At 36.4% G+C, this 22794-nt stretch overlaps 1 protein-coding gene across 1 annotated transcript; it reads left to right on the top strand.

Annotated features, from left to right (window-relative positions):
* The first annotated feature begins 2507 nt into the window (after window positions 1-2507).
* RBM46 (RNA binding motif protein 46) lies at window positions 2508-18460 on the top strand. Its single transcript, XM_010561015.1, has 5 exons — window positions 2508-2658; window positions 7925-8392; window positions 9810-10592; window positions 12266-12382; window positions 18387-18460. Exons 1-5 carry the CDS (start codon window positions 2508-2510, stop codon window positions 18458-18460), a joined length of 1593 nt encoding a protein of 530 aa, XP_010559317.1.
* The last annotated feature ends 4334 nt before the right edge of the window (window positions 18461-22794 follow it).

Here is a 22794-nt window from a genome sequence, read left to right as displayed (position 1 = left end):
TTTGTTAAGCCTGGAATTGCTGAGAGAGTTCCTGATGACGGAATCTCCTTGCAGCTTGTAGGCTGTGAAACACAGTAAATGTAATTCACTTGCTGAAAGGAGATGGGACACCATTTGTAGAAGATAGGAGTCATGCTGTTAGTGCTGTTGCCTGTAGGGGATTTTTTTTGTGCTCTACCCTGCTTCCTTTTTGGAATCTCATTTTCATGAAGCCAGGAGTTGTTTGGGGTTTGGCTTTTTTAATGCCCAGTGATGGCATTATAAACTTCACCAGAACGGTTGCTTGCATGGATTCCTGCCCCAAAATGAATACTAGCTTGATAGAAAAGGCAAAATATATGTATCGCCACCAAAAGTCGTCATCTTCTAGTATGGAAAAAAATTGCAGTTGTGTTTATTCTATCACCATTCTAATTAAGGGATGTGTAGAGTCTGTTATAATGTTATATGAAGGCTGTAGTGAAAAGAATGCACTGAAGAGTAGTTTCATTATTACTTTGATTGAAAGCACATTTGAAATGAGTAAGATGTTGGGGGGGGAGTCCACTTCTGGACAGTGATATCATTGCATAACACGCATAAATGTGGCAGTTAGAGGGGCTTAATCACACCATAAATATGTATAATCTTTTGCAAAACTTAAATTTATGCAAAATCATTTTAATTTGAGATACTGGGGTGGTTTTCAGTGGAATGTGTAAGTGAAGAATAAAAGGACTAGCAACCATGGGGATGGTTAATGTTTTGAGTATGGAGGCAAAAGCTTGCTTAGTGTGACCAGCACATGGTCACATGTGGAATGGGTGGGATAACATTTGGTACATTAACTACTGTGTATGGCTTTATTTTTACTAATTCTTGTTTCTGCTAGTGGTAGGAAGTTATGTAGTCGGCTGTCAGGTAAAATAAATAATCTGTGTAGATAATGGTTCTCATTTGGATAATCGAGCTCAAAATAATAGTACAAAAGCACCAGAAGTGACAAGCTGAAGAGAAGGTAGTTTCTGCTTCAGACTGTAGAAAAAGGATGCAATTGTATCTGGTTTTGAAGTTGTCTTCCCTCACTTTTGGCAGCATTCAGTTCATTGCAACAAGTATGAGTTTACTGTAATGCTTGAGATAATTGGTTTCTTGGGACCTTGAGTAGTGGAAGTCTAATGAAGAGACAGATGTGTGAATGCTTATGCACTCTTTACTGTCCTTGATTAGTTTCCTTTATTCTCTGCTTTCCAGATATGTTATTAATTGAAGCCTTAACTATGAAGCCTGATTGTTCAGCAAATAGTAGTGGGTTGACAAGAAACATTTGTGTGAAATTTAAGCTGCTTTTAACGGGTTTGGTTTTTGTTGTGTTTGTTTGAGGTTTTGGGTTTTTTTTGTTGTTGTTTTTTTAAATAAACTGCTGCTGTCTCAGGACATTATTTATTTGAGCCTGATCCTGAAGACAAAGCAATCTGAAAATACAAGGGACATCGAAGGACAAACAGGAGTTGTAGCTTATTTCTCTGGTGGTGATTTTTTTGACAAATTTTTTTTGGAGAGTGAGTGGCATAGCACTTGGTCATACCATTTGGGCAAAGGATTGCAGTGTTGAAGAAGATTGCTTGTTGAAGTATTGCAGACCTTAAGGCAGAAAATCTTGGGAAAAGAAGACATAAATTGGGGAAGGAAAAAGAGGCAGTGAAAAAAAAAATCTGACTTGAAAGTTAATTTTTTTTAGGGGCTTTACTAGTCAAGTTGGTAATTGCCAAATGGGTTCCTTGGTGTAATGTTTCCCATCACCTGGATGACAGAACCCCTAAAACTGTTGTACGAGATCTTGGCATGCCAGGGGAATAGTGGATAGAACAGCAACAACCAAATTGGTAAACTTTTTTAGTTCTGGAAATTGTGAAAATGGATAAAGTCATGAAAATAAGGACCGTAAAGGTGGGACTGTTTCACCCCCTAGTATTGCCAGACAGTTCTGCCTGGTTTTATTACATATTGGTTTTAATTAAATTACTTTTGTTTGTGAATTCTTTGAATTCTTTATATTACCTAGGCATGGACTTAATGTACTTCGTAAGAATTTTGCATTAAAATACAGTTTTAAAATAATTGGTATTTCTATAAAATGTAGTAATAAGAAAGTGGAACTTGTCACTTCAAGTAGCATATGGGTCTCTATACAACTGTGATAACATAATTTATGAAAGAATTCATTATTCTACTTGGAGGACAGCATACTGTACATAGTTGTGATACCACTTATGAAAGTTTGACTATAGCATATATAGTTACTTGTTAAAGGTCAAGTTTAGCTTAGCTACAGAACAATGTTTTGAAAGCAGATATATAGATGATAGTTGGATGCAGGATTGAAGCCTTATGCTAAACAAAGTCAGTAAATAGGCAAGTATAGCATAAGTTGTTTTTCTGTGCTTTGGTAGCTTCTGTATATATATAACAACTTAGAATTATCTGAATTGAAATACTTGCAATGTTCTGTTGAAGCTATTGCAGATATGCATGAGGAAAATAAAGCTGCAGCAAATGGATGCGGCAAAAGCCGAAGTGGCACTCAGAATGAAGCTGCTTTACTGGCTCTGATGGAGAAGACTGGATACAGCATGGTTCAAGAAAACGGGCAAAGAAAATTCGGTGGTCCTCCACCAGGTAAGCATGTCTTTTGAGATTACAAAGTTGGAGTTTATTTTCTGTAAGAAGAGCTCTTCTGAATCAGACTGAAAATCTGTGTAGCCCCATGTCCTGTATCTTGACAGTGACCAGTAGTAGATGCTTAGGGAAAGAGTTTAAGAAACACAACACATACAGGGTCCTGATACGCTTTACAGTTTCCAGTAGTTTAAGATGTCTTGTGCTAGACTATGTTGAACATTTGCTCTTGGTGGATTTAAGAAGTCACGGCTTCAAAAGCAGCTAAAGTTGACAGGTAGCAAAACAAATGTGGAGCTGAAAATACTGAGTGTGTTCCATATGACTTAGAACACACTTGAAAACATTTAGTGATACAGAAGGGAAAAACAGGTTGGTGATAGCAGGCATAACCTTCATTTCTTGTCTTACCACTTGCATGGGACAAAGCAATTTTTTTTTTTTTTTACAAATCTCTGTTCTCTGAGATAGTACCAGTGAAGATAATTGCACTCGTTTTGTTTTCAGAGTGGACTAACCTGTTCTCTGTATCTAATATAATCTCTGCCTCCCCACCCCCACCCCCCTTTCATTCTGAGAGGAAAAATTGATAAATGTTGAGCTCCTGGAGCTTTTATCATTTGTTGGATGTGTTTTTAACAGTTAAGTACAACAGTCAGAGTTTAATATTCATGTGTTACTGTTTCACTGGAAAACAGAAATTGTTGAGTATTTATCCATGTATAAACAGAAAACAACAGTTGGTAAAAATCCCAGAGAATAACAGAGATTGTATTGATGCTATAAAAACTACAGTCATCTTCTTGGTTAATTTATGGTGGTTTGAGAATTATTGTCACAATGCAAACAGGAGACTTGTGCACTTGGACTGGAAAGTTATTGCTACAGTGAAAACACACTTTGTCACTAAAATGTTTTTCTATATGCCCAATTATATTTCCGCTAAAGTCAGTGACAAAAAAAAAGTAGAATTAAGTCCTGTGGTATATGGAATATGTAAGTTCCAATCTGGAAACAGTGGCTATTGGATTTAGTAAATGGTTTTCAGGTTGTTACTGCATTGGAAGACTTAATTTTTTTCTTGTGTATTAAATGCTATTTCAAAAACGTGTCTGATACTATGACAAGTAACTTAGCAATAATAAATCTCTTGAAATAGCCCTATCCTCTGCTAAAATACTTTCACTGAAACTGCTGCTGCAGATACTAGTAGAAAACAAGTAATGCTTACAGGCAGTGCAAGGAAAAGCTGTTGTTCAGCACTTTGAATTTGCTTTCCAAGATAAATTTAAATGACACTTACTTTTAAGTAGGGCTGATAAAGCGTGTTTTTGTTTGAAGATGTTGCAAGATCATTCACCTTTAATCCATGCTTATACAAACGCTCGAAACTAGTAGGTTTATCTCGTGCTGCAAAGGCTGAAAGTTTGTGAAATAAATGGATAAAACCAAAATGATTGAATTTGTTATTGTTTTGAGTGAACATAATTGAACAGAGGAGGAGGATTAGTTCAGTAGATATATTTTTTTCCCTAATTATCTTTTTTGTCATTATTGCCGTATTCAAGAGTTAAACTTCGTAGAGGTTTTTTTCCCTACCAAAATGTCTTTTTGTTCTTCTCGAGAATACATTAAGAAAATAAGTGGCTTCTGGATCATTTAATTTGAACTTCTGTGTATCTTACATATTTACTTTCTGCTCAATTGAGCCTGACGACTTTTTTTGGCTAAAACGCATTTTCAGAAAAGTGTCTGGGTTTGATTTTGAGAACTCTAAAAGGTGGGATTATCTGCTCCTACATTTAGCTCGTTAAAATGGTTAGCATCTTTCCTGCTGAATTTGGGCTTTATCTCTACTCTGAAATAGTTCTTTAATTTTCTTGATGAAATACCTAGTACCTGTAATTCTCTGTAATAACGCTGTGTCAGTTACCTTTATCTTAAAATTTCTTGTTATTCTGATGAAATGAATCAAATGCCTTAAATCTTTATGAAGCATTTCTTTTATTTTGAATAATTTTTCCAGTGTCATTGTTGACATCAGCAATGTACAAGAATTTTGCCATTTGTCCTGACTGTATCTCATGGAGTATAGTAACTCTTCTTTCTGAGTCAGATTATGCACGTACACAAGCAGAAGGAAGGAAAATTCCTTGTGCTGCTGTTTCGGTTCATTCTCACTTGTGGCCTGTGATCCCGTATCTTTGTAAGTTATGCTTGTAAGCATGAACAGTGTTGCTCATTGCTATGTGTAGTTTAAGATACAGCTGCATCAAAATTATTTCTCTTTGGAAGTTTTTCCTGTCTAAAATTACGTACATACTTTTACTAGCCTATATAAAATAGCCAAAGGAAGTCCTGTGAAATTTTTTTGAAAATGGCACTGGAAAAAGAACTGCAGGGAATCACTACTTCCTGAGGGCTCAGCCTGCTCTTAAATTATTTAATACATTTTTTACATTATAATTATGATTTTTAATTAGAACATTAGGTAGTATTAAGTGTATTTGTTTGGCAGAGTTACTTTTATTAATGAAATTTGTTAATCTTTTCTGAAACTAGATGTGTTTGACAAGGTGTATCTTCCATAAATCTGTTCATTGACATTAATTATATACCTCTCCTTTAAATCTTGCATTTTCATACTTGCTTAGGCTGGAAATTACCCAGAGTTACTATAAATGGTTTTCTAGGCCAGATGAGACTTGAATGTTTGAGATGGCTTGAAAAGAATTACAATAACTGTTTGTAAATGAGGAGCTTCACTGTGAATTTTGCTTGTTTAAGATGTGGTTTCTATAAGCTTGTGTTGCTGCCAAAGGAGATAGTCTCACTGTCAGCTCTGTTTTCCTTTTACCATCTTGTTTATGTGACTGGCACGTTATCCAGAGCAAGAAGGTAATCAAAATTACCCTAAAAATTTATTTTTTTTTTTTCCCCCACCTCAATTGGCAGCAGCACAGTTCTTGTTCAGTTTATGCTACTTGTGGAAAATGTATCGGGGTAGGGGTAGGAGAAAAGAGACGAAAAAAGGTTAAGAAAGCGAATTTTCATTGCTTTGGGTCCCCTGCTTAGATTGCTGCAGACATAATGACGTCATTAGGTATGTAACTCATTAGAATTACATGGAAGAAAATTTGAGATGGCATGGATTTCACTAACAGGAGGAGGATTATAACTATAATGTTGATTGAAGTTTGATTACTTGGACTGCTGCAAAAAAAGGAATCCCATAATCTGCTGTCCAGCGATAAATTAAGTACCCAGTCAAGGAAACTCTCTGGTCAGTTGGTAACTACTTGAGGAATGGTGCTTTTGGTTAACTGTTTCCATGTTTGCTCTGTTAAATACATGTTGCTCATTGGCAAATGTGGCACAGACCAGGATTTCTTTAAGGCAGGAGTCACAACTTACACTCAGTTGGCATTAATGTGCTGTAACGCTAAGTTAGTATGCAGCTTTAAAATTAGTGGCTATTTGAATGGTAGATGGCTTTTACTTACTGAGAATCACTGTTTTAATCAGTTACCAGGCTGAGGATGATGGTAAAAGTTAATAAATGAACATTGTTATTTAATTTCATGACTTGCCTACTCAGTAAAGCAGCCTCCTCCCTTTTTTGCTGATTAAGGTGTGCAGTTGCTTTTGTCTTTGGAGCTGCTAAGTGGCGTACTGTTGGTTTATGTGTTTTTATGTGGGCAACTGACTGGCATGATGTGATTGATAGCAGTACTAGCTTGCAGACTGTGTTACTTGCCATGTCCTGTCAGACCTCAGCTGGAGTGGTTGTAAATGTTTATAAAGCTGTGTGGAACAGAGCCAAACTTTTTCCTAGATAAGCCATGGTGGCGTGGTTCCAAATGCCTGTCAATTTTGATGCCTTGGTAGCTTCCCTGTGTACCATGTAGTTCTTATTGTACAGCTTATAGATGAAAATTTATTATGTGAGAAGGCAAAAATTTCCCGGTTCTATAAAAATTTTTTTCATGACTAAATTATGTGCTCTTTGATGATACTTATATGAAGGAAAAACTTTTAAGTTAATTACAAAAATCACCTAATTTATTCTGAACTTCAAGCCAAAGTAAAATATTTAATTATCTTCTTGTTTTAACTTGTCAACAGTAATTTTTTTTCACCTTGCCTCCTTATGTTTTGTCATTTCATATGAGCACTTACCAAATTTTGTGGTTTTTTTTCTACCAGCTTTGTACTCCTTGCTTTCTCTCCTGTGGAGAACCTTTCTTGTCAAAGCTTTAGAAAAAAACCTGTTAGTTATGATTTAACTGTTTTTCTGCCTTTGAAACTTCTGCCCAATTTGTTTATTTTGTTTAAAAAAACCCAAACAAAACTAATAAAACTTTATTTTTAAAAAAAAATGCATATTTTTGGAAAATCAAGTGCCATATTTGCAGACCATAACTCCATATTTTTAAATGTATGTATGCATTTTTACATTATCTGTTGATCATACCCTTCAACGTACATGGCAGAGATACAAAAGAGTGTATGAATGTCCTTGGCTTAAGGACAGAATCATGGATCTTCTTGTAACTTTCAGATGTGAACTAGGGACTTACTTGTTCTGTGGATTTTTTTAATTTCTTTTTTCCTACCATCCAGCTCCAGCCCATGAAAACTGTGGTCTGTTTTTAAAGCAAAAGTGTTCAGTCTTTTTGGCTATTGAAGAAAGCACGGCTCCATATCCTACCTTCCTTAGGGAGTCCTGTTTTTGTAGATGGATGGAGAAGGTGGAAGCAAAATGTTTGGACATTTTGAATGATGTGAAGGAAGAAAAAAAATACTGCACTGGGGACCCTGACCAAAATTTCTTAAAATATGGGCAAGAAGTGCAGAGAAACATTTGCGAGTAGAAAATACAACTTAAGTTCTTTCCCAGTTATCAACCTATCAGTTGTATTAATAACTGACACATAAGTTTAAGGGGCAAAAAATGATTGAAATGTAGGCTCTTACAGCAAACCTCTCAGTATTTTAAATAATGCTTGGTTTAGTGGGTTGTCATACAGATTCCAGTGAAAAAACAGAAGATGGAATTAAAACAGATACAAATTGTGGGCTTACGGCATTTTTTAATTTCAGCATAACAAAAATAAGAATTAAATAATGGATGAGAATATGCTAGTTTTAAATTGAGACTAAAAATAAATAAATAACTCCCACCTCCAAATTGGGGGGGGGGAGGGAGGGAAGTGTGCCTATCCGGCATTTGTAGTAAGGTTGTTGTTGAACAATTTATTTTAAGGTTGGGAAGGTCCTCCACCACCTCGTGGATGTGAAGTTTTTGTGGGTAAGATTCCTCGTGATATGTATGAAGATGAATTAGTTCCTGTTTTCGAGAGAGCTGGGAAGATCTATGAGTTCAGACTGATGATGGAATTCAGTGGTGAGAATCGAGGCTATGCTTTTGTGATGTACACTACTAAAGAGGAAGCCCAGCTAGCCATCAAGATTCTGAATAATTACGAAATTCGTCCAGGGAAATTTATTGGTGTCTGCGTAAGCTTGGACAACTGCAGACTATTTATTGGAGCAATTCCAAAAGAAAAGAAGAAAGAAGAAATACTGAACGAAATGAAAAAAGTTACAGAAGGAGTGGTGGATGTCATTGTTTATCCAAATGCCACTGACAAAACTAAAAATCGTGGCTTTGCTTTTGTAGAATATGAATCTCACAGAGCAGCTGCAATGGCTAGAAGGCGGCTAATCCCAGGTAAACCTATTTGTAATTAAATTGAGTTTTTTTGGGAGTATCTGTCTCCATTTTGTGTGTGTGGGTTGATCATCCTTGTTTTCCTCTCTTTAAGGTATTTTGGGATTTACAAAACTGCAGTAGTGCCTTTCAGCTAAAGAGGATTTTTTTTTTTTCCGTTCAGGAATGGTTTTTTTTTTTTTTGTTTGGGTTTTTTGGTTGTGGTTTTTGGTTTTTGATTTATTTATTTATTTTAAGCTGAAATTTAAGCAGTTCTGAGAATGAAAGAGCAGGCATCCGTTTTATAAACAGAAGTTACTGTAATTCACACAAAGATAACGTATTTGCTTGGGCATCCAGTTCTCATTTGCATGCATTAGTCCCTGCACATGAATTCTCTTAAAGCTGAGCTGAAAAAATATAGTGCTTGGAATGTGTCCCTTATTTTCTTTGAGTGTCATGAGTGATGTTGTTGGTGCTTCATGTTTTAAAAATATTTGAAAGTAGATCTTTAATGTTTTGCTAGAAAATAATTTTAAAGGGTTTAACAAGTAGAAGATGACTCTTTCTTTGCACCTTATTTTATACATTTTGAGGGAGGGAAAGTAGAATGGATTAAATATGCTGAAAGAGAAGGGAATGGGTAAAGGTACAGTTAAAAAGGGAAATTCTAGAAGAGAAAGGAAGAGAAATTAAATAGGGATGAAATGGAACAATATAGTTGGAGAAGCAAAGTCATTAAAACAGATAAGACAGCATTGGCCTTGCTGAAACGAATGACAAAACTCCCTGTATTTATTAAGGCTAAGATGTAGGCAAGTCTCATGTTAATTCCTGACAAGAGTGTTAGGAGGAGTGTTACCTAAGACGTATGCAGGCCTTGCAAGGTAATGGGAGAAATATGACCAGATCACTGAATGTAAAATAAACTAGTTGTGCGATATGCAAAATGTTGGCATGAAATGAGTAACAAGGTGGGGTATTTTTGAAGTTTATGGGTTTGGTGTCTGCTGCAACATACAGTAAGGCTTGTGCTAGTTCATATATGTTTAGATGACTGCCAGGTGTTGACCTTTTTATAAATTGTAATATTATTGAAGAGCCTTTGTATACTAGCTAGTAAAATATGTTGCTTATGGTTGCTTTATATACACGTGTATATGCATGTCACAAAATCATGAAGTCTATGTTTTGACAGCTTATGGTGCTTAATGAACTCAAAGGGTACAGGTAGAACACCGAATTTTTGCAGATTCTTGTTTTCTTAGATAATTTTAAGTAGCGATATTTTACATATTTTTCTTAAGTAGGTGCAGGCAACAAAAAAACAGTTTAATGTGGCATGCATCATATTTGCTTTTTTTGTTGAGGTAGTTGATAAGAATGATTTTGTTTTCATTTGCGTGTTTCTCATTGATGTAATGCTTCTTTGCTGTAGGAACATTCCAGCTCTGGGGTCATACTATTCAAGTAGACTGGGCAGATCCTGAGAAAGAAGTTGATGAAGAAACAATGCAGAGAGTTAAAGTATTGTATGTAAGAAATTTAATGATATCTACTACAGAGGACACAATTAAAGCTGAATTCAACAAGTTCAAGCCAGGAGTAGTTGAACGTGTAAAGAAGCTGAGAGACTATGCTTTTGTTCATTTTTTCCATCGAGAAGATGCAGTTGCTGCTATGTCTGTAATGAATGGAAAGTGCATTGATGGAGCTAGTATTGAGGTAACACTGGCAAAGCCAGTTAACAAAGAAAGTATTTGGAAGCAACATTTTAATGGTCAGATAAGTCCCAGTTCTGAAAATCTCTTAGGTTTTCTTAACAAGGAAGATGGTCATCAAAAATCCTTAGGGAAACCAGCAAATTTTTTGGTTCGTCTTAATGGTCAGCACAGTCCAGGCCCCACTGATGTTGAAAGATGTACATACCCATTTTTTCCAGGAATAAAGCTTACTCCAATTAGCATGTATTCTTTAAAATCCAGTCACTTCAGTTCTGCAGCAATGCATCTGGATTATTTTTGCAATAAAAATAACTGGACACCGCCAGAATACTACTTGTACTCAACCACAAGTCAGGATGGGAAAATACTCTTGGTGTACAAGGTGCTTATTCCTAGTATTGCAGATGGTTCCCAGAGTTATTTCATGCCAGACAAACTCTGTGCAACAGTAGAAGGTGCAAAGGAATTGGCAGCACAGTTCACACTTCTACATCTAGGTAAGCATAAACGCTTTCAATCAGGTCTTAAGAACTGAAGCTAGAAAAGTTATTTTAAAATTGTTTGTGTATATATCTTGGCTTGTGTATGTATATAAAGTATAAGTTAGTCTGCAGCAGAATTGTTTCTTGTATAGTCAGCTGAGTCTGGACCATCAGGTGAGAGTACTGAAGAAACACTGTAAACATCTATACAGTGCAATGCTAGGGTCATTTATGCTTACATTTACCTACTGTAATGATTTATAAGGAAGAACTAGGTTATGTTAAGTGACTTGGGTATAAGGTCATTGTGTGATGATTATGGTGCTGAAAATTTATTTGAAAGGATGTCTGTGTTCTTGATTTATTATCAGTAGGGAAAACAGAAGTGGTGGATCCATATTCAGATAAATAAATAGGTTTGGGAAGCTTTTTTGATTCCTCTTTATAGACATTCTTGAGGCAATAAGCAGAGTGTCATTACATTGCTCTATATGGATTATCTTTGGGTAAAGAGTGCTGTCATTTAGTGTTTGGGGGTTTTTTTGGTTTTTTTTTTCCAACCAGAAAATGGGAGAAAATAGGGATACAGTTATTCTTAATTACTTTCTAAGTCTAGCATCTTCATTTGTATATATGCCATTTCTTAAACTTAGAATGCAACTACTAGAAAAGGGACACCTATATATTATAAAAATATAGTAACATCTGTTCATGACTAAGATGACAGATCACTGCAGTTCTGACAGCGTTATCCCTGTTGCTCTATAAAGTGAAGTAAATAAATACAAAATGTAACACTTCTGTCATCTGGTTCCTGCCCAGCATTTTTCAGAACATTCAGCACACAGCATTCAGAACACAGAACTGATCCTAGTGCCAGGTTGTTTCATTAGTAATTGTAGTCATCATCTGAACAGATTTCATCCTCAAAGAAATCAGAATTTTGGCTCTTTGGTACACAGATTTGGAGGCCGTTACAGAGCCGTACAATAATGGTTTGAAAACTAGTCATAATTCCAGGCAAAGCTTTGTATAATTTATTCCAGTTGTTCTTTTGAGTGGTTTCTCTTCTGCTTAGTTAGCTTTTTTTATCTTTCTGGCCTTTACATCCTGGTATATTTGAAGATGAGATAGGACTTATCTTTACAATTTTGCTTGTATTATGAACCATCATATAATTTCTCTGATCTGCTGAGTAATGATCTTGTATATTTGTTGCACGGCTTCTTTCAGCGTGACTAACTCAGTAGATGCTGTATCATGAAATGAATTGCTAGTCTTTTGTAGAACAATATAAATACTTTTCTGTCATTATAAAAAAATGTTTCTAATGAGTCCTGGAGCCAGGGGTTGGTTTTTTCTCTTTTTTTCTTTCTGTGTAGAATTCTTTCTGTGAAGAATTACATTGGAGACGATGGGCTTGTTTAGATAATAGAAACTAGTTTCTTGTCCAATTGTGTGTAGAAAGTTGGGGTTTTTTTTGGTTGGGGTGGGTTGATGGTTGGTTTTGTTGTTTTGGTTTGTTTGTTTTTTTTAATCCAGAATTGGAGCAATGCCAGAGTTGTTTGGCAGGGAGTGTTGTGGGTTTTGGAGTGGTGGTAGGCAAGTTCTTTCCAAGTTTCTTATGATACCTAGGAAGTTCAAACAGGTTGTGCTTCAATAGACTGCTGTGTTTTTTCACTTTCTAGTTTCACGTTCTAGAATATCAGCCGCCTTAAGCTATGGACTTCCAGGTTTGAAAGAAGTGGCGTTCTTTGTGGATAGTGCCTACTGTGTGTGGGCCAGGCAGTGTCTGAGGCATCAGAGTTGGTGGTCCTGTATAGTGCAGCTCTGGATAGAAGGACAGTGAGATCATACTGTACAGTAAATAATCCTTTTCTGATTAGCTGTGCATGCATACAGGGCCCAGGACTGCATCCACAAGATTTAAAGCTTGATTCTGCTTTGGGAATGTAAGGAGGAAAAATGAGAACAGATGAAGAAGTGTTTATTAAAATGCTTTTACTTCATAATTTTGGCCCAGTGAAACAAAATTTTAAGGGAAATGGAAGCAGAAATAGTAACTGAAAGCTTAAGTGGAGTCCTGTGTTAGCAATGACTGCTTCTGTTCCTGAGGGAGACTTTTCTGTTCCCCTCTATTCCCACTCCTTTTTTTTTTTTTTCTTCCCCCCTCACCTGTTCTAGTTTTGGTGGATTGGAAAACCTACTGCTAACTTAAAATAGTCTTGCCATCCTTCTCTTCCTCATACTCCTACTTAACACTTGTTCTGGAAGCTTCTTGATACTTAGGCTGCAGCGAGATTTTTCTTTCTGATGAGTTTGTAGCAGACTTAATTCAGGCTTGACTATGATCCCTTTTTGCAATGCATGACTGAAACATAAACAAGCTTTTTCTTCTTGCTTAGAATTTTGATTCTCCTTGGTTTTGATTTTGCATGCCCAAAAGGTCTTAGAGGAAGAAGAATCTCCAAAGCGCAAAGCCTTACACATTGTCTCCACTTTAGCAGTGATATGTTTGGTTTGCATTAGTAGGTCACCTCCAGAAGGTGATACTTTCAGATGGTCAAAGTGATGATAATTACTTATTTTTAATATAAAATGGCTAAGTATCTGTGCCTGGTTTTGTACACACTGTGGGTGGTATTTCACTGGTTGAGGGTCTGTTTCTGTTTTTTTTTCTAGCTATGAAAATTAGGGCTGTACCTTTATAACCCATGTAATCCTTAACATAAAAAAAGGATGCTAAACTCAAAATAGTGGTGTGAGGCCCTCCTTTAAAGAATAATGAAGACAGCTTCAGGTTCTATGCTCGACCATGCATACCTGCCTATTTTGTGGCTTACAGGCAGGATTATCTAAAGATAATATTTTCTCTCCTGTACTTCTTCGGGAAAGCATCTTGAGAACAATTTAAAAAAATTGGCCTAAGAGTGATTATTCACAGCTGTGGCCAAATCCAGAATGCAAGCAAGTTTAAAAAAAATTAAGAAAGTATAAGTTGAGATTTTTCTCTTCAGTTAGTTACAAGTGCTATAGGGAAAACATTTTAAGGTGAATTTAAATTAACAGTATTTTAAAGCTTATATACAGGATGTTGAAAGAAACGTCTGAAGATAGAGAAGAGTTGCTAGATGTGACAGGATCCCTCCTCACTGAACTGCCTGTTGTATGGTTTGGCATAGTGAATGATGCTGCATGGATGCATGTGTTGTGGGTTGGTTTTTTGGGTGTGGGTTTGTGTGTGTTTAGTTTTTTTTAATAAGTAGCAGTGATTTTGAGAAAAGCCTGAGCGTGTTTCTTCTTGGAAGCAACTTACTATAAGCTTGAGTGTACAAAGATGACACAGGGAATAATTCCGAATTCTGGTAAGTAACTTCTCTTACAGGAACTTAATTTTTTTGCCCGCTTAATTTTTGATGACATGTACAGTTTTTTTTTTCTTTTTAAAGCATATAGGCAGACTAAGGTAAGTGAATGAGAAAGGGCTGCTTTGATAGCATTTTCAAATTGGACTGTTATGATTAATAATCTCAAAGAACTCTGGCTTTTTTGGTGATGGGTATTTCTCTATTTATTTTCACATAACAGAATACTTGGTTGTTACTGCATACAGTAATCCTGAACAGACAGCAGTACAACAATTAACCACTTGGTGTCACCTGAATATTTGAAGAACTATGCTTGGAGAAAATACAGAAAGCTATGATTTCACTGAGAGATGAATAAGCTATATTTCAATGTTACAAGATAAATCATGAACAGATCAAGGGAGTGGAAAAAACTCAGGCTTGTTTAAATATATGGAAATTACATGTCTGGATGTCTGTTTGTGAGAAGGGGAGCAGAGCTACATGTTGGAAGTTCCAGAAGGTGAATGTTTGGCAGGGGAGGGGTGGCCGGACACATGGGACGGGACAACAGAATAGGAAAAAACCTGAATGTCCCATAGGAGAAATTAATGCCTTTTCTGTTAATTTCAGTCTCATTGGAACAGAAATAAGTCTGTGTCTTTAGAAGTTACACAATACCTTAGTGGTGTTTGCAAAATGGTGCTTGGCTGTTAAATGTGGTATCCAGTTAGAAAAACATGTAAGACTTCCTACTTTTGCCTGTCCTGGAGGCTGACTAGATGTGAGGCAGCTCCAATTTGGAGACTGTGTAGTTGTGCTCATTAACACAGGCTCTATATTCCACCTCTGGTCCAGAAGCAGTGTTAGTGCAGAGTCAATCCCAAAATAGGAGGTGTTATTTATCATTCAGGTCCTTTGCATCAGTAATGTAGCTTTGTAGCTTATGGAATCAACCTGGCTCATTCAGATGACTCTGAAGTATAGGCAGAAGAGAACTTGAAGTTGCATAGATGTGCTCTGAATTGCAGGAGAACCTCCACCTCCCTTTCTTCACTAAGAGTAAACATCTGAAGCCTGGAAAAGCAGAACTTTCTGCTGAGAATGATTGGGTTTTTTGGTTTTTGTTTGTTTTCACTTACTGCTGGTGGAATTTGACTGGTTTAAGGAAATACCAGAAGATGTCAGAACCTCTTTCTAGGCCTCAGGATAACACCCTCTGTAGCAAAGGCTGAGTCCTGGGGAGTTCTTTACCTACTGAGTCTGACTTAAGGGTGATGGGGAAGAAGTTTCGGTAAAGTTTCCTCAGTTTTGGGGATCTGCTGGGTTTTAGACATGTATTCCACAATAGGCTATTCTTTTTCCACTCATGCATGCTATTCTGTGGCATCTCACTGAGACACAATTTAAGAAATTAGTTTTTAGGTAAAGGGAGTATTTTAAAGTATTTAACAGGAAGTATTTAAAAGGAAAATATACTGATAAATCTCTGAATCAAGGAAAAGCATTTTAATAACTAACTATAGCATGTAAATAACCATGTTTAATTCCAGTTCACCACATAGAATGTATATAGTAAAAATACTGAAACAGGTGGAGCAAGCATTGTATCTTACTACTATGAATTCACTTGTTTAAGCTTCTTAAATACTGCATGCAGTAGCAATTTACAAGTCAAGGATAAAACTCATATAAACTAGTTCAAAAGTCTACTCAGCATCTGGGTCTCAGAACAAAGGTATTGGTAGACTGCTGTCCTAGATTTTGGACATTAAAGTTCAAGTGAAATGTTTTTGGTTTACTGTTTTGTTGTAGGGATTTTCTTTACTTCAACACTACCTTGGTTTGCTTTATCATAAAAATTAACTATATTGCTGTTGGAACAAGCAACAGCCTGGTACAAAAATGTAAGAAAGATGTTTACAAAAATACAGAAATTGCTGGCTTTGTTTAGCAAATACAGATGATAAGTGGTAATTGGTGGTTTGTTTTTTTCTTCAGTGATTTTTAGAAAGGCTCAGAATGTACTGTAAGATGTTCCTTAACAGTATGAATTTAGAAGTCTTAAATATTTATCAGATAACTTAAACATAATGGTTTTTATCACAGCGCCTGAGCAGGCATGTATAACTTTGCTGTCCCTGAATGCAGCACAGTGGAATACTAGAGGCGAGTAAACCTCCTGGGATTGTGTTTGGTGCAGGTTTTTGTCCCCTCAGAGACATTGTCTTAGCTGCACCGTTTGGGCTGTTTGGTTAGAGAAGTTGGTCTCAGGGTTATTTCTCCACATACGCACTTCTGAGAAGGCTTGTAGAAATACTCTGTACAGTTTTGGCTTTTTTCAAAGGAGACCATAGCAGTACTGCTGTAGACCTGCTGATGGATCATCCAGTCTGGTGTTCATGTGGATTCTGCAGCACAAAGCAAGGCTATGGTTTTTATTCCTGAAATTACTCTGAGTAGTTTCTCAGTCATTTCTGAATTATTTGCATTTCCAGCTTGGGTTTAAGTTTATGTGTAAGTGGAGTTGTTACTACACTGGTGACTTGGAACTATTTCTTTGGATAGTTGGTTTCATGTAAAAGAAAGAGACTAACGTCTCCTCTGATTTGCAAAAAGTGTTATTTTTAACTTTCTGCATTTTATGCTACAAGGGTAGATGTTCTCTTTTTCCGAATATGCTATTGTGGATGAATTTAAGTGTGGGTGTCTGTCACTTCTGAGGCCTCTTTCATTTTTTAAAATGGGGATTACTATCTTCTGTGAGTGTTGTGAGATTGGTTTTTAAAAGCTTATAAGGCAGTTTGAAAATAGCATTAAATCCATGCTTGGTGTTAACTTTACTGCTGGAAGCTTCTAATCTGAGTCACCCAGGATTTGTCCTGAAGATTCAGTTATTTTTCTGTTGCTGCTTCTTACGAACAGGGAACATAAATTTGTAAATCTGGGACTGTGTAGGAGAACTTTGAGAAAAATAAGTGAGAAAGATACAACAATGTTGAACTATGAAATAACTTGACTGACTTCAGTAGAGTCAGTCACTTCAAAACAGGACTGAATTTAGTGCCCTTTCCTAGTCCATTGATGACTACAGTGAAGTTGAGTTTTTGTTTATGCAGTGTATGTCTGGCAGAACTTGGTACTTAGTTAATAGTACATTCCGATCTGAAGTGTTAAATATGCAGTATGAAAGACTGCTTCTGTTATATGTATGATACATGTAACAAATTAATATAACTCAACAGTGATCTAATATGCACATTAAAGTTGTCTTCATTAGTATTTTGTGTTTAGTGGAGGTGAAACAAAGGGTCATTATTGTAAAGTCTGGTTACAAATATATATGTGTAGGCTGAGAAAATGCTTATGTTAAGTACCAAAGAATGTTTTTTTTTTTTTAAAGTATAAGGCTTTTAGGAAAAACGCTGAGTTTAATAAGTTCTCATTTTTCATTTCTCTTTACTAGGTCCTTTCTGATGTTGCCTGAACTGTTGACTAAGTAATTTCTTAATGATTTGAGTTAGTATTAGGGGTGCAGAGGAAAGGGAAGAATGCAGCATTGGCGTAAGACTGTGAATGCTTTCAATACACTGTTATCTTAAGTTCCTTAATAGTTAAGTCCATCTGAGAATAGGTAATGCAGTATGTTTGCTGAAATCAAAAGTCTCTTTCTTCCCCCTCTTTTTCTGCAGCCAACTGTACACCCTATTTGGCTTGAATTGCCCTGAAGAAGAAAAGGTTGGAATTTGTTGCTTTGGATCTTGTCCCAAAAGAAAAAAGAACACCACACCGATACATAATTACTGGAAATTCACATTACATGTTTATTGATGAATAATTCTTCAAAGCACATGTGTGTATTAAACATTTCACTTTAAAGATTAGTGAAATTGAATGTTAAATTTTTTTGGTTAGCTTGATTAAATTTGTTTTGAAAAGATAATTTGTTTAAAAGATTTTTATTACCTGTAATAGTTTATACAACAGTAGCTTATTTTTAGCGTTGAAATAATTTGCTACAATTTCTACTCTTGTATTTTGAATTTCATGCAGAATTTTACAGCTGCTGTTGTAAGTAATAAATCTTAAGCAAACATTAAAAAAAAGCAAGAACACACCACCCTGGCACCCCTGCCTTTTCATACATAAGCATATATAATATGAAACTTAAATACCACACTGAGATTTGTTTCTGTAACTTGATGCAAAATTTTGTAGGAGGAACATGTCCAATAAAATCTTTGCTTCTGGTATAGCGTTACATCAATGGAGGAGTGGTATTTTGAAAGGCTTTATGTCAATCTACCATCAGGCTACATGAGATATATTGCTGTAGTCATAATATTGAGGTTCAATACCTTCGATAATTCTTTGAGACAAAAATGGGCAAAAACCCCCCACCTTGATACATACAAATTACATGTATTTCTATGTACAGCTAAGTTGCATTTCTTGTTGTTAGCACCTCTCTGCTGGGACATATGTGTGCTTCCATGTTCACAGAGGCCTTACTCTTATCCAGCCTATCCCTTGTAACCAGCACTTCTACTTGCCTGTGTAGCCATGTTGAACAGCAGCTTGCTCACTTTCTAATCAGGCCATGTTCTTAAAAAACACTGTTTAGCATTAAACTGAAAATAGTTTTCAATTTTTTATATCGTGTGTATGTAATTCATTTTGAGTGAGCCATCTTTATTTTTATTGTGACTATTTAGCATTTCTTAGTAAAATGCTTTGTTTATTGAATGACAAAAAATAAAGGCCTCTTTTTTTTCTTTTTTAAAATCTGAAACTAATATAGTAGATCAACCTTTTTGAATTTGGTGTATAGTTTCAGTTCCTGGTCAAGGAATGGGCCAAGTGGCATATGTTAAAGAGTCTAAGGGCCTCACCTATGCGAGTATTGGTTGTAAGCTGTTTTGTCTGAAAAAAGTTTGCCAAAAAGGAATATTATGTAGACAGGAAACGATGCAATGGAAAGATTTAAAGTAAGTTGAATAACTTTTCTTAAAAGCAGTCAACTATTGTGGTCTGTTACATATTTTAGTTCAGCATGTTTCATCACTGTATTAAATTGTCTTTTTTGGTGTTAATTTAGGTGCAGTTATAGCAGTTTAATTTTATTTGCATTTGATATTAGCTACATAGTAGTTGTTTTAAGTGTTGTAATTTTTAATGTTGAAATCATGTGTTTGACTTCTGTACTTGAATTAACATATTAAATTTATGCTGCAAGTATTTGGCGTGTCTAAAAACAAATTTTATATATATATATATATATTTTACACATGGTACCTTCACAAACTTACTTTGCAGGATTAACTTTGCTTTCTTCAGTAGCAAGCTTTGGCCAGAGGCTCCAGTGCAGGTGCTTTGCTGAACAAGAGGAAGGGTTATTAAGTGGCCTAGTGAAACTTTGAAAAAGAAGTAATTTTTAAAGAGGAAGCTTGCTTAGTAGCTTCTGTCACACTTGCAGGTTGTTAAACCATTATGATTTCTTAAGAAACTCTGTTGGGAGGAAAGAGGGGGCTTGCTTTACTTCATGTTTAAACTAAGTGGGTCCCTAAGGCCAAGACAAAAAAATCAGTATTTGAGACAGAATAATACAGTATAATGCTGATAAGATACTGGGGAACTAATTTAAAAGTATTTGTGCCTGGCAGCCTGAGAATTCTAGTCTACAGACTGCTGAAATGAGCTTTACTTTATTTTTCAGGTGTCTTAATCAAGACTCACTTTTTTTATTGCAAGTTTTTTATATAGACATCTTTAATGACACCTTGAGAATACAGTAAATGTTTTGCACGTGCAAGAAAGATTTGATAAAACAATATTCTGTAATACTTCTAATGGAAATCTGGGCCAACCAAACCTAGGTAGAATTGGTATTGTTAGCTACTTAAGGGAACTGTGTGACAAGCTGCATAAAGATTGCATAGCATTAAAATGAATACCTGTAGGAGAGCTGACTTACTTACCCAGCAAACAAAATGAGGTACTGACCAGTACTGTAGGAAGGTATGAGATTGTATTTTTCAGGCGTGTAACATCCTTCTTGTTCAGATTTCTGTGGTCCCCACTTTGAAGCAGTCTTGTGCAAAAAGCAGTTTAGCTATAAACTAGCAACTCCCATCATTATTAACATGAGTATGTACCTTGGCAATTATTTTCAGTATTCCCAACAAGTGTGACTGTACAAAACCAAGATCAAACATTTGAGTGTAATGAGTACTGGGTGGATGTAAGCCAAATACAACCCTCAGACAGAATTTGGGCTTTGTTTTGCAGATAAGAACGGTGTAAGGAATAAGCAGCTGAACCAGCAGTAGCACTCAGTAGCTGTAGTTCAGGGTTTTTGAAGTTTATTTGGAACACATAATTAAAAAAATCTCTACTCAGTGTGCAAAATTGCAAGCATATTTTTCATATTTATAAAAGTCTCACTGGAGCTTATTAACCTTTGGAAAAAAAACCCCACAAAAACAAAAACCCGTGTCTTTCTTCTTAAAATGTTGTGACAAAGGGAGAACATGCTGTTGCATATTTTTTTACAGTACTGTTGTATAACTGATAAAAGTGAATCCGTATACGATCCTGTTCTAGAATTGGTGTGGAAACTAGAAGTCCCTCTGAAAGTGGAGGTCACTGACTTCAGTGAAAAAAAGTTTTGTTCCTTTGCGCTAAACCCACTGCATTAAAAACTTGCCCTAAATAAGAAAAGGTGGTCCTTATTCCTACAGTTACCTTTGTCATCTGCTTGCTTGCCTTTTTTTTTTTTTTAAAATATTATTATTACTACCTTGTGGTTGGTGGCAGATGTTAAAGCCAATGTTACGGAGTAAGCATGTTGTGGGCAGCAGCCTCTATCTTCCAACCCCTGTTTTTTCATGGGGGAAAAAAAAACAGTAGGTGGGAGAGGGAGAGCTAAGGCTGTTTGTCACCAAAAGCTAGTGTCCTATGTAATAACACAAACAAGAGTTACTAAATTAATGGGAATTTCTTTTAAGTAGGCAATAGTATTAAAGAGCAGGTCAGCTGGGAGTTAGTAGGTTAATACATACTCTTGAGATAAAAGCAATCCCCCAGAAGTCAGCTGTTATAAGTCTTCTCTTTCAGTGAATTTCTCAGCATAGTCACTGTGCATAACAAAGAATGACCAGTTTAGCATCTCATGCTATTTAGTGTTCAACTTAATGGACAACCAGAGGAAGGAAAACAGGTAGTGATCCAGCAGTCTTAAATAGAACTTTCCTGCAGTCAGAAAGAGCCCTAATAGGCCCCAAAACAGCCAAGAAAAGTGAAGGTTTAAAGCAGTCATTTAGAGCTCCTTCCTTGACCCCTCATAGTTTTTCACCACGCTAACAAGGCTGTCATGAGCCACCACAACATGGAATTGTTCCCGGTTGTCTGTGGCTGAACTATTCAGCTTGAGAGTCAGAGTAAAAAGGCTTGCCCTCCTCACTACATCACAGGCTGTGTCAGTAATAAAATAACACCCTTAACCTCCTCAGGAGGCAGAGCCCATCTTGGCTCGTGAAAGCAGTGCTCAAGGCACCAGGATGGCACCAGGTATCAGGAATGGCACCAGGCCTACGGGACCAGGATGAGGACAGGCCTTTTGCAAAGGTACAGGCACTGCAAAACTACCATAGAGAAGCATTGACAAGAATTATCTACGTATACCCCAATAATAGCTCATTTTTTGTTTAAATGGTCTTCCATCCAAGTGACATAGCTTTGGCCTGACTGCAGAAGGGCTTAATTTCTGTAAGGCTGGTCCTTTTCTTGAAGCTTTTCTGTCTCCAAAAATGTAAACATCAGCCATAGAATAATTAAACACCACAACCACTGTCAACCCAGGTGGAATTTTTAGGACTCTAGAGTGCAAATATCTGCTCATGGGAGTTGAAAGAAAATCTTACATACTGCTTGAAGGTGGGTGAAATTTCAAGGAGGACAGAAGAAGCTTGCAAAAAAATTCTTTCAAAAATAAGCCTGCAACACCAAGGTTGTTCCAGTCTTACATTTTGAGAATGCAGTGATGCTTTTAACTAAAAACCAACAGATAAAGTTTTAGACGTGAAAGAGATGAATAATCCAGGGTAATAACCACCAAGTGCAGTACTGACTTGTAGATCAAACAGTAGTGATCACGCTCTGCATTTTAAAACCTGTGGTCCTTCAGAAAGAAGGCATAATATTGTGATTTTTAGGTGGGGAGGGGAAAGCATTGAGGTACAGGAGCTTATGACTGTCACAAAATAATTGACACAATCAGAAACTGAAATTAAGCAGTGCAGGAACCAGAAGCATCTACAAAGACAGACAGATTGTAGCTCATGGAGACTGGTCTCTTTGCTACAGTTCAGTTTAGGTAGGAAGTCAAGTTCCTTTAGAAAGCTGGCAGATATGACTGATATGAAGAATGACCTTCTCTCTCCTCTGACAACCCAAGGAAGGCGATGTTTGCAAGCACCATGTTAGAATATTCTGCATAGATAATGGCAGGTTATTTATGTGCTGTCAAAATCCACTGGGCGGGGGGGGGGAAATCTGTGTGAAAGCCAATGGAAAGATCTTGATGGAAAACTTAACATAAAACCTGACCATACCATTGGGGCAGCTTGCCAAGGAACAAGTACCCATTTCAGTAGATTTAACTATATGAGTTACCACTTCAGGCCTCAAACTTTTTTTTTTTTTTTTTTTTCCCCCCCACACTGCCAGAGGCTATGGCTGCTATTGACTTACAGTTTCCTGCAGAGGGAAGTATTCACTAGTGCATGAAAACCAAATACTGACTCAAATGATCTTTGTCAAAGCTGGTAGTGTCTCTATGTGTAAACAAAGAGCAAAAGACTGGAATGTCA

This window comes from Haliaeetus leucocephalus, unplaced genomic scaffold, assembly GCF_000737465.1.
Source record: "Haliaeetus leucocephalus isolate CR32 unplaced genomic scaffold, Haliaeetus_leucocephalus-4.0 Scaffold140, whole genome shotgun sequence".
NCBI classification, from domain to species: domain Eukaryota; kingdom Metazoa; phylum Chordata; class Aves; order Accipitriformes; family Accipitridae; genus Haliaeetus; species Haliaeetus leucocephalus.
Note: the sequence above shows the minus strand (reverse complement) of the source record. Positions and strands in the feature narration are given on the sequence as shown.